General features: G+C 70.0%; 1 protein-coding gene across 7 annotated transcripts; it reads left to right on the top strand.

Moving 5' to 3' along the window:
- Window positions 1–702: 702 nt before the first annotated feature.
- On the top strand, window positions 703–11,811 carry ESPN (espin). Of its 7 annotated transcripts, XM_069874589.1 has the most exons (15): window positions 703–1,064; window positions 1,616–1,809; window positions 3,962–4,148; window positions 4,226–4,408; window positions 4,488–4,619; window positions 4,706–4,925; window positions 4,998–5,275; window positions 6,738–6,899; window positions 6,972–7,146; window positions 7,422–7,448; window positions 8,530–8,675; window positions 8,765–9,046; window positions 11,004–11,083; window positions 11,164–11,175; window positions 11,265–11,811. In XM_069874589.1, exons 1-15 carry the CDS (start codon window positions 771–773, stop codon window positions 11,410–11,412), a joined length of 2,520 nt encoding a protein of 839 aa, XP_069730690.1. In that variant the 5' UTR covers window positions 703–770; the 3' UTR covers window positions 11,413–11,811. The 7 variants fall into 7 exon arrangements, with proteins under 7 accessions (XP_069730690.1, XP_069730691.1, XP_069730686.1 ...); XM_069874590.1 differs by lacking the exon at window positions 7,422–7,448; XM_069874585.1 differs by lacking the exons at window positions 11,004–11,083; window positions 11,164–11,175 and adding an exon at window positions 9,278–10,555 and having other exon boundaries at window positions 11,624–11,640.
- Window positions 11,812–11,867: the final 56 nt, after the last annotated feature.

Genomic DNA, 11,867 nt, shown 5'->3' with positions numbered 1-11,867 from the left:
GGCAGGTGCCTCGCTGTGCCGGCTCGAGCCGCGCGGGCGCGCTGAGGGGACCCGTCGCCCCCGCTCCCCGTCCCGCTTCGGGGTCTCACCCCCGGGACGGGGGCACGAGGTGTTCCGGGGCTTCGGTACCGGTACCGCAAGCTGCCGGGGCGGGGCGGCGGTGCCGCTGTCCGCGGTGCTGAAAGCGCGGCGGTGCCGCTATCCGTGGTGCTGAACGCGCGGCGGTGCCGCTATCCGCGGTGCTGAAGGAGGGAGGGGGTGTCCCTGTCCGCCCGCCCCGCCCCGCTCGGTTCCGCGCCGCCGCTCGCCGGTCCCGCCGTCGGTTCTCACGGTGTCGCCCCCCCCTACGCTGTCCGTCTCGTCCACCTCCGCGCCGGGAGTCGGCAGAGCAGCCCCCCCAGCATCGCCCCGTTCGTGCTCGTGCTGCCGGCACCGGCGGCGCACGTCGGGGCTGAGGGAGGAGCCCATCGCTGCCCGAGGGAAGCGGGCACCGGCGGGACCCGGGGGGGCAGCGGCGGTGTCCCGGCTGTCCCAGTGCCGGTCGCCGCCCGGTAAAGCCCAGCTGCCGTTTGAGGGGCCGTCGGGAGCGGCTCGGGGGGTCTCGTTCAGCGGGTAGCAGCCGCGCCGTCGGGCGGGGCGGGCGGAGGGGCGGCCCCGGGGGAGGAGGAGGAGGAGCCGGCGGGGCCGGGGGGCGGCGGGGCGGCAGCGCCGCGCAGTGCCAAGCGGCGGCCGGGTCCGGCGGGTCCGGGTCCGGCGGGACCGGGTCCGGGATGGCGCTGGAGCGGGCGCTGCTGGCGGCGCGACAGGGCGACGTGGAGGCGCTGCGGGGGCTGCGGGCGGCGGGGCTGCTGCGGCCGGGGCTGCGGGACGCCCTGGGAGCCTCCCCCGCGCACCACGCCGCCCGCGCCGGCCGCCTCGCCTGCCTCCGGTACCTGGCGGCAGAGACCGCGCTCCGCGGGGACGCGCGGGCGCGCAACGGGGCCACCCCGGCTCACGACGCCGCCGCCACCGGCAACCTCGCCTGTCTCCAGTGGCTGCTCACGCAGGGCGGCTGCGGCGTGCAGGTGCGACGGGGGCGCGGCGGGGGGTGGGGGGTATGAGGGGAACCCCCGCTCTGCCGACGGGGTCCCGGGCAGCACCGGGCGGAGCGGGGCGGCAGCCGCAGCGCCGCCGCGTCCCGGAGGGCAGCGACCCCCCCGGGTTACACAACGGCGGCAGCGGGGCGGTAAGCAGCTTTCCCCGGGTCGGCCGGTGGCTAACGCCATGTGATGGGCCCGAGGAGGCGGCGGAGGGGCTGGGAGCGCGGATTAATCAGGAAGGACGGGGTCAGCACGCTCCGATGCCCTCCTGGCCGGGGGCCAGCCCCGCCGAGCACGTAGGACGCCCGGGCGGCTGCTCAGCGGGGCCGGCGGCGAGTCCCGGGGCTGCCAGAACAACGGGGGCTTTGTGCAGCGCCGGCTGGGACACTGGTCCCGCAGCCCGTTCCCTCGCTCCGGGCCTGCTTCGTGCAGCTGGGACCAACGCGTCGGCCAGTCCACCCTCCCCAGGGCCACCCTCGGCCCCCAGCCCCACACGTGCTCCCTGGAGCCAACGGCCACCTTGCTTCCTCCTGCAGGACACAGACAACTCCGGTGCCACCATCCTACACCTAGCAGCCCGCTTCGGTCACCACGAGGTGATCGACTGGCTCCTCCGCTTCGGGGGCAGCGACCCCACAGCGGCCACCGACACGGGAGCGCTGCCCGTCCACTATGCCGCGGCCAAAGGAGATTTCCCTTCCCTGCGACTCCTCTTGGGACACTGCCCAAGGTAACGGCTCCCGCTGCCTGCGGGTGAGACAGGCTCTATACTGGGGTCTCACCAGCACCGGCAGGACTGGGGCTGGTGGGGGAGCAGGATGCCTGCTGCCACCCCATTCCTGCCTCCAGCCGCCGGGCAAGGCGCCAGTGCTGGGCACAGATTCCGCATCCACCCTCGTCCCTCGGCTCCAAGGGCAACGCAGCCGCATTATCAGGAGGAGCAGCCTGCTGCACCTTCTTTATGGCCCAGGGAGAAAGGGCAAGGAGGAGAGCGCTGAGCACTGGCAGAAATATTGCTGCCGGCTGCTGGGTCAGTTCCCTGGGCTCCTGGCGCTGGGCGATAACACAGCCGCCTTTGTCCACCCGCAGTTATGTAAATGGATTAGGCTGCCCGCCCAGGAGAGTCTGCTCCCCACGCCAGTGGCGACCTTTCCGCCTGCCCAGGGCTGCAGGCATCGCTGGACACGGCAGCCTTGCTCGGCCGTCATCTCCACAGCAGCATCACCACTCACCTCCTGGGTGGTACCCGGGGCCAGGCTGGTTCCTGAGGCAGGCAGCGCAGCAGCCCACCAGGCTCACAGTGCCCAGCCTCTCCGTGGGGCACCGGCAGGCGATGAGGTGCCCTTAGTATTATTTCCCGCAGCAGGCAGAGGCCACTGGAAATAACACATGGCCCTACACAAGGTGGAGCCTGGGGGTGTGCTTTGCCCCACACCATGTCTGGTGGGCTCAAAGCCTGTGGATAAAAGGTTTACACAGTTCCCCTGCATCCCGAGGCACCCACCAGCCTCAGCCTTGCTGGGCCCAGCTCTTTATCCCCATGCCCCAGGGCCCAGGTGTGCTGCGTCAGCCCCAGAATTAATCCAGGATTAATCTGTGGGGTTTAACCCCATAGCTCCAGCCCAGCCATGGCTCCCACTCAGTGCCCGCAGTGTCAGCCCCTGTGTGGTGCCGGTGGCCACCCTCCCACGCTGGCTTTCACACTTCTAGCCGGGGTTGCTCTGCTGCCGTCACTGCCTTCCCCCTGAATTATTCAGGGCTGGCCCCACTCCCGTCCTCGTGCCCGTGCGGAGGCTCCGTTACAGCCATGAAATCCAATCCCTGGGTGCTGTCGTGGGATGCTGGTGCTCCCAGCGCACCTTCACACCAGCCCCATGGGCTCCCCGGCAGCTGGTGGCCCCGCGTGGGGTCTCGGCCATCTGGCAAAGCACTTTACCAGCACTTGCCCAAGTGGCTTAACCCCTTCCCGATTAGTGGGGAAAAGCAATCAGGGGCCAAACCCATGCACGTGCTCCCGCTGTCTCCTCACATCCCGGCCCCAACCCCTGCCTGGAGAGCACCCAGCGCCGTGCCGGGCTGGCAGTGCCGTGTCGTGGGGCACCATGCGGTGTGGCAGGAAGGCAGTGCCAGCTGCTGCCCGTCTCACAGTTACAGGGATCAATTATTAAGGGCCCACGATCGTTGTGATAACAGAGCAGAGTATTTATTGCTCTTCCTTTTTTAAATATTCAACAGGTTTGTTTATGGAGCACTTGATAAAACAGCTTCCTGCGCAGCAGGGACGCCGGAGGCAGGGGTGTGGGATGCAGGGACCTGTACCACGGTGTAGGTTGGCCTTTCCCTGCCGGCTCCCCTGCAGCCGGCACTGCCTAAGCTGCTTATTTAAAAATACTGCTAAATTGCAGTGTCCAAAAACAGCCGGAGGAAGGAGCTTAGCCTAAGCAGCTGATTAACTTAGTGACCTCCCACTGCCGCAGCCATCGCTGTGCAGGGACCCCGTGGGGAGCTGTGGGGTGGCCAGCTCCCAGCCCACGCTGCCCTGCGCATCCCCGCGCATCCCCGGACCCCCAAGTCCTGCCAACAAACCTGTGTGTCCCCCGTGCATCCCCTGGACCCCCACAGGTCCCGGTGCTCCCCGGCCCACGTGTCTCCTGTGCATCCCCTGGATCCCCATGTCCTGCCAACCCACGTGTCCCCTGTGCATCCCCTCACCGGGACGCGTCCCCATGCCCCACAGCCTGTGTGTCTCCTGTGCCCTGTGCATCCCCTGGGCCCCTACACGTCTCCTGTGCCCCCATCCTGTGCGCCCTCCGTGCCCACCCTTCCCCGTGCGCTGCCGTTGGTGCTGGCCGGGTGTGACGGGCGCTGTGCCCCGCTTGCAGCACGCTGAGTGCCCAGACCAAGACAGGGGCCACCCCGCTGTACCTCGCCTGCCAGGAGGGCCACCTGGAGATCATCCAGTACCTGGTGCAGGACTGCGGGGCTGACCCCCACGCGCGCGCCCATGACGGCATGACCCCGCTGCACGCCGCTGCCCAGATGGGCCACAACACCGTCATCGTCTGGCTGGTAAGCGCTGGTGGGCACCGTGTGGCGGCACGGTGAGGGGCTGGCGGTGCCGGCTCTCGGCTCACCTGCCCGTGCAGATGAGCTTCACCACGGTGAGCCTGTCGGAACGGGACGCCGAGGGGGCCACGGCCATGCACTTCGCCGCCAGCCGCGGCCACTCCAAGGTGCTGAGCTGGCTGCTGCTGCACGGCGGGGAGATCACCACCGACAACTGGGGTGGCACGCCGCTGCACGATGCTGCCGAGAACGGCGAGCTGGAGGTGGGTGCTGGCACCCGGCAGGGTGTGAGGGCGCGGAGGGGCCTCCCGCCGGCCCTGCTATGTGCCCTCCTCTCCCCAGTGCTGCCAGATCCTGGTGGTGAACGGCGCCGACCTCAGCATCCGCGACCAGGATGGCTACACGGCAGCTGACCTCGCTGACTACAACGGCCACAGCCACTGTGCCCAGTACCTGCGCACGGTGGAGAACATGGTACGGCAGCAGCCCCGAGCGCACGGGCAGCCCGCAGGGCCCTGACGCTCCCGCCACGCTGCCTGACCACGTGGCTGTGCCGGCAGAGCATCGAGCACCGCGTGCTGTCGAGAGACCCCTCGGCGGACGGGGAGTGCCGGCAGCCTGACTCGGGCATGTCATCACCCAACACCACAGCGTCAGTGCCCCAGGCGCGCTTCGAGGTGGGCTCCCCCGCCAGCACCCTCTCCAACTACGACTCCTGCCACTCCAGCCAGTCCAGCACCGGGGACAAGAGGGGCGGTCCCGCGGGGGCCCCCGCCGCCCGTGAGTGTGGGGCTGGGGGGACGCGGGGTGGGGGCAGCGGGGCCAGCCCCCCTGACTCCCTCCCGCACGCAGGGGTGCCCGAGCCGGTGCTGGCGGACATGCAGGCGTACATGGACATGCTGGACCCTGAGATGCGGCCACGGGGCCGGGGGCCAGTGGGCGAGGGTCCCCCCCCACCGCCGCCCCCCACCTTTCCACCGCCGCCACCCCCGCCCCCCAGCACTCGGCCACCCCCGCCGCCCCCCGGCTACCCTGCGCCCGCGCCCCCTGCCGCCCCCCACACCGCCGACATCTACGTGCGCGCCAAGAACAACCTGCGGCACGTGGAGAGCCAGGCGCTGCGCCGAGAGGTACGGCCCCGTGCCCAACACCCTGTGCCCCACGCACTGCAGCTCCCACCCACACAGCCAGGGGCACGAGCCCCGGGGTGACAAACACTGGGCACCAATCCCTGTGGGGATCTGCAAGCTCCTGGTGACACTGGGAGGGCACAGCCCCAGCCTGAGGCCATGTGCCCACGGTGCTGGCACACACCAAGGGGCTGGGGTGCAATCAGCAGTGACCAAGGGGCTAGCGATGCTCCAGGGCCACCATGGCACCGGGCAGCCCCACTCCATCACCGCGCTGCCTGGGGCACCTGGTGGCACCGTGCAGGCCATCGCACGGCAGCCGTTGCAGCCGCACCCACAGGGCCCTGGCGATGCCACCGGCACCGCGGCGAGCTGGGCGTGGGCGGCTGCGCAGGCTGTAACAAGAGCAGCCAGCTCCGGTGTCGCCCGCGCCGCAGGTGTCGGGTGGCACAGTCGGTGCTGCCAGGAGCTGAGAGGGCTCAGCCGGGCGTGCACAGGTAAGGAGGGTGCAGCCTGCCAGCGCGGGCCGGGGGCGCACAGGGACGTGGTGGGCTTGGGGCACCCCCACCCCTGCCATGGCTTTCACCACCCCAGTGGAGCTGGGAGCTCGGTGTGCGGCTGGAGTGAGGGCACTGGCAGAGCCTGGTGCTGTGGGGAATTGGGGCACATGGGGTGGGAGTCTCAGCAGAGCAGGGTGTGCCAGGGCCATGGGGGCTCAGGACCCCGTCGGGTTTGTTTTGCACAAACCTGGCTCATTAGCGCTCACTGGGGTAACGAGCGGCCCTGCGGGGGGGTCTGGAGCCCTGGGGAGCTGTGGGCAGGTGCCAGTCCGGCGCCAGAGAGGTGTGGGTGCCCCGAGCAGCAGGGTGAGCGGCACAGACCCTCGCGCCGGGCTGGGGCTGGCACCGCGCCCGCGGCAGCTGGAGCAGGAAGCGCCGAGCTGGCACTTGTTGACTTAGCTGGGGCTGGTGCTGGGTGCCCAGGCTCGCTATGCAAATGCCACGGGCAGAGGTGGCACATGGAGAAATGCAAATAGCAGGGCCCCCGGCACAGGGCGCGGGGCTGTGCCGCTGCAGCACCTCAAGCCCAGGCAGCAGGCACAGCCCCCTGCAGCACAACCCACAAAGCCGCTGCGGAATGTGCCGGGGTGAGCCAAGGCTGCGCTGCCCGAGACCCCCATTCAGAGGGAGGTTTGGGGAGATAAGCTCCTGGTAATCCACAGCCGGGGCTCCTGTTCCCAGGGGGTTATCCCAGGGGAGGCTTGGCTGGGCTCTCCTGGGCACACGCTATGGGTCACAGTGCCAGGCGCTGCCTGGTGTGCAGCCTCATGCCGAACAGCCCCTGCCTGCCATCCCCCGACCTGGGCATCTGCCCCACAGCCACCACTAGCCCAGGCCAGTGCCACCACAGCTCAGCCCCGCACGCCAGGCTCAGCCGTGCTGAACCGCGCTCCCGGTTGCAGCTGGCATCGCGGGAGAGCAGCCCCGAGGGCCTGCGCCGGGCTGACTCCACCAGGAGGTCGAGGAATTTCGGCAAGCAGCCGAGCACCGGCGACTACTACAAGCACCTGGGGCACAGCACGGCCGAGCAGCCCGGGCCGCGGCGGATGGCGCACAGCGAGGAGGTGAGACCCCACGCCGAGAGCCTGCACGTGGCTCAGCGGCTCCAGGCGACGCCTGCCCATGCTCTCTTCCAGGCGTCGCCCATCTCGACCGACACCATGCGCAACGGGGACAGCAAGACTGGCTCTGAGCTGCCGCTGCCGCCGCCACCACCCCCACTGCCCGATGCCGCCTGCCCGCCACCCCCGCCACCACCCCCACCAGCCGAGACCCCTGCAGGCCCTCGCCGCTCCTCCTCCTCCACGGGAAGTAAGTGGCGAGGCACTGGGTGGGCGAGGGGAGCGATTGCGGGCACCGTCCCGTAGGCTGCTCCATGGCGGCGCGTCTCCTCCCGTGGCGCTCTGGCCGCGCGGCTCCTGACGGCCTCTCTGTCCTTCTCTCCTCCGGTGTCGGCGCGGGGGCCCTCATGCCCGCCCGCCCCCGCCTGCTCTCACTGCTGGCCGCTTCTCTTCTCTCTTGTCTCGCGGTGGCCAAATCCTTCCTCTGCCGCGCGCCCTGCGCTGCCTCTCTGCTTCTCCCCCTAGAAGGAAAGGCGCTCAGGCAGATGAAGAGTAAGTACCAGCCCCCCGCGTGCCTCCTGCCCAGGGGGTGCCGGGCACGGCCGTGGGGCTCAACCTTCGCCAAAGCCCTGGGGCGTTGACGGCTGCCCGCGAGCCCTCGTTGCTGCGCTGGCGCTGCCATGCGGGCGCACCAAGAGCCGGCACGGGGCTGCCAGAGCCGCTGGGCACGGGGCCCCGATCCCCACGGCCCCGCACACAGAGGGCCTTTGTTCACCTTCAGCCGGCCGGCGTGACCCCGCCACGTGAGCGCACCCGCTGCTCCCCCGCTCTGAGCGCTGCCGGCGGGCTTGGCCGCTGCTCAGCACCCGCTTTATTAGCGCCGGCTCACGGGGCCGGGGGGGCTCGGCTGGCACTGGATGGCAGCGTGTGCACCCTGCTGCACGCTCAGCACCTGCCGCTGCCGGGTCACAGCACGGCGCGGCCGAGCGGCGCGAGCCGCAGGCGCCAGGGAGGGGGCTCTGCCTTGGCACGGCACCATGGGCCGTTAGGGACCCACTCATGGCTGGCACGGACGGTGGGTGCTCACGGAGCGGGTGGAGCGAGCAGTGGTGCCGGTGTCCCTGGGGGCACTGGATGCCCTGGTGCTGCGCAGCCCTTGGGGCTGCCGGTGGGGCTGGCACAGGCTGTGGGCGGACAGCTTCTGGGGATGCTGGGGATGTGTAGGGGGTCTGGGCCCCCAGTGATGTGGCACGGGGCTGCCCTCCCATGCCAGGGCTGCAGTCAGACATGGGGCATCCTTCTGCGGGTGGCACTCGGGGCTGGGGGCTGCTCCAGTGGGGTCCCATGGACCCAGTGAGCTGAGTGAGGGGATGCTGGTGCTGCAGACCCAGGTGCTGAGTGTGGTGCACTGCTGCGGTGGGGTCCCATGGACCTGGGGAGCTGGGTGCTGCTGTTCCTATGGACCCGGTCAGCCTGGAGCTAGTCTGGCAGGGTCGCGTGTGTGTGGGGAGCGGGGTGCCCAGTGCTGTTCTGATGGGGGTAACAGGGGTCGGGGTCAATCAGCCACCCCACCACCCCCTGGGCTGGGGGCTGCCAGCACTGGGGTGCTCACTGTCCGCCCTACCCCCCTCAGGCACCAAGTCCTTCAACATGATGTCCCCCACCGGCGACAACTCGGAGCTGCTGGCTGAGATCAAGGCTGGGAAGAGCCTCAAGCCGACTCCACAGAGCAAAGGCTTCACCACCATCTTCTCCGGCAGTGGCCAGGCAGGGGCCAACGTAGGTGGCAGTGGGAGAGCTGGGGAGCCGGCAGCGTGGCGTGGTATGGCACAGCAGGCGCCAACCCACCCTCCCTCCTTCCTCCGCAGGCAGAGTCTCCGCTGTCCTCTCCATCGCCCACCAGGACACCCACCCCGCCGGCCACCCCTGAGGCCACGGGGCCACCACGCTGCCTGGCAGGGGGCTCGCCAGAGCCGGTGCTGAACGGGAGCTCACCGGTGCCAGCAGCAGGCGCTGGGGCAGCAGTGGAGGTGGAGGTGCTGGTTCCGAGCCACGATGAGCAGGGTCGGCCCATTCCGGAGTGGAAGCGGCAGGTGATGGTGCGCAAGCTGCAGCTCCGCATGCAGGAGGAAGAGGAACAGCGGCGCAAGGTAGGGGGGTCCCACGAGGTGCAGTGGCAAGCGTGGTGCGGGCACGGCCCCGTGTCTCAGGACCCAGCGACAGAGAGTGCGTGGCATTACCCCTGGCTCCCTGCCACACCGGGGACCCCCCCGACCCGCATGCAGCACCGTGGTGCCGTGGGGGTGCCGCGTGCGGCAGCGGCGACACAAGGTGTGCGCGGCACAGCCTCAGGAACCCCTTCGCCCTCTTTCCCGCCGCAGCCTGCAAGCCGCTCGTCACCCCCGTGCCAGCGCAGGTCACCCACCTGCGAGGACACGCCGGGTCCTGCCGGGCAGCTGCTGTGGGACGAGATGCGGTACCTAGAGAGGCAGCTGGGGAGCCTGCGGGTGATGCACGAGGTGCAGCCGGGGTGGCCAGAGGAGGATCTGCTGCCGCCCACCGCCCTGGCACCGCAGCGTTTCGCCCTGGCCCACGAGGAGCCTCCGGCCTGCGGCAGCCAGTACCCCGTGCTGCCCTGGAGCGCGGCCACGCTGCCGGCCACCCTGGGCAGCCAGGAGGGCCTGGGGCTGTGGGGAGCGGTGGGCGGGCACGACGCCCGGCACAATGCCCAACGTGAGATCCTGGGCTGCGGCGTCTCCGTCCGTAGCCTCAAGGCCAACTACGAGGGGCCAGGGGAGTCCCCCACGCCCCTCCCCAGGGTCACCAAGCGCAAGCGAGCGCAGCTCCCCGGCAGCACCCGCCAGCCCGTCCTGGAGGAGGAGTACGGGGACGGGGCACCGCGACGGTGCCGGCCGGCACCGCCAGAGCCAAGGGGCCCAAAGGAGCGTGCTGTGGCACGGAAGGAGCGTGTTGTCTTCCTCTTCCTGGAGCACTGGAAGAAGCGGGCGGCGGCGGCGGCGGCGGCCGGGGAAGAGCGGCCGTGGCAGCCGGGAAGGCGGCGGTTGGCAGCGGGGCGGTTGCTGGCCCGCTGGAGGAGCGTCGCCCGCCGGGTGCCAGGACGGCAGCTCCGGCGGCTGAGCCGCGCCGCGGCGCTGTACTGGCCACAGCACTTTCTGCCACACGTCGGCGGCTCACCCATGCCCCACGACAGCCTCCCGCTCGACCTCTTCATGCTGGGCTACTTCCAGCTGCTGGAGATGCCGCTCAGCCCCGAGGAGCGGCGATTCCGACACCTCCTCTGCTACGAGATGTTCGACCGCCTCGGCAGCCACAGCTGGCACCGTGTCCGCCACTTCCACCGCACCGTGCTGGAGCAGGTCGAGGCTGGACACCGCCACTGGCTCGATGGCTTCGAGGACCTCGCTGAGGAGTTTTTCGGGGGCGGCCCCACCACGGTGGCCAGGAGCCCACCAGCGCCTCCCAGCACAGCCCCAGGAGGGGATGGGGCAGCAGCACCGGTGCCGGTGCCAGTGCTGGAGCTGGGAGAGTTCAGCGAGGAGGATGTCTGCCGCTTCATCGACCGCAGTTTTTCCTTCTGGAAGGAGAAGGAAGCAGAGATGTCGGACACCTGACCCCGGCGGAGCACTGCGGCTGTGCCAGTGGCATGGGGATGGCCGGGAGCAGGCGCCGGCATTGGCAGGAGCTGGTGCCCGGGTGTGCTCAGCCACCTCTGTGGCTCGGCGGAGGGCTCGGTGCTGGTCCGCGTGGCCTCGGGCTGAGGTTGCAGTGTGCTGCTTGCCGTGGGTGTGTGTTGTGCGGGGGGCGCTCCCCTCCGGCGTGGCGTGTGCGGTGCCAGGGCAGTGTGGGGCCCCATGTGTCAGTGCAATAAAGCTGTGGTGTGCGAAGGGCTGGCCGCGCCGCGCACTCCTTCCTCCTCCCCACACCGGTGGGCGGTGAGGGGCTTCATTAGCCGAGCCACGTGCCAGCGCGGTGCCGGGAGCGTGGTTCAGCCCGGCTGCCAGTGGGATGCGGTGCCACATGCCGCCGTGATGCCACACGGAGAGGGTGGGCTCCCGGCGGTGCTGGTAACACCGGTGTCTGTTGCAGGAGAAGGAGGAGGAGGCGCGCCTGGCCAGCATGCCGGCCTGGAGGAGGGACATCCTGCGCAAGAAGCTGGAGGAGGAGAGGTGAGCTGGGCTCGGGTGCTGCCGTGCCAGCCAGGCACCCCGTGCCCACACTAACCCCGTTCTTCCTTTTGCCTTCACAGGGAGCAGAAACGGTGAGTGCCGAGAACCCCTTCCCTGGGTAGGTGGGTGGGCACGGTGGCTCCGGTGACCATGGTGCCCTGTGCCCTCCGCTGCTGAGCAGGAAAGAGCAGGAGAAGCTGAAGCGAGAGGAGGAGGAGAAGGAGAAGGAGCAGTCAGAAAAGCTAAGGACTCTCGGGTACGATGAGACAAAGCTGGCACCCTGGCAGCGGCAGATCATCCTCAAGAAGGGGGACATAGCCAAGCACTAGCCACGCCATGCCGCACCCCAGCTCTTCGTGGCGGGAGGAGGCCGGCAGGTCCCACCGCGGGCTGGGATGAGCCTCGGACCCTCCTCCTGCCGCGGACGGCCCATAGCCTGACCCGGAGGAGCCCCCGGTGCCGCCACAAGCACCCGTAGCCCCTGTCCCACTGCCGCCAGCCCGTGGCCACTCCGTGCTGCCCCTCGCAAAGCAAAGCGAGCTGCTGTGGCGTGGGGCACCCCGTGTGCCGCCTGGCCTCACCACGCCACCGGCTCCCCATGCTCCCCGCTGGCACCGCTCGCCGTTGCGACCACGGCGCACTCACCTCCATTCCTGCCCCTCCTGCCTCTGGAGCTGCTCAAGGCTGGCTCCCCTTTGCCCCTCACCGCCTGCCTTTCCAGCGATTAAAACGATAAACCCCGCCAGCAGTGCCCCGCGCCTTCCTGGGGCTGCCCATGCCACCC

Source organism: Phaenicophaeus curvirostris, chromosome 22, assembly GCF_032191515.1.
Source record: "Phaenicophaeus curvirostris isolate KB17595 chromosome 22, BPBGC_Pcur_1.0, whole genome shotgun sequence".
Lineage (NCBI taxonomy): Eukaryota > Metazoa > Chordata > Aves > Cuculiformes > Cuculidae > Phaenicophaeus > Phaenicophaeus curvirostris.
This window is presented reverse-complemented; position numbering and strand designations above follow the sequence as displayed.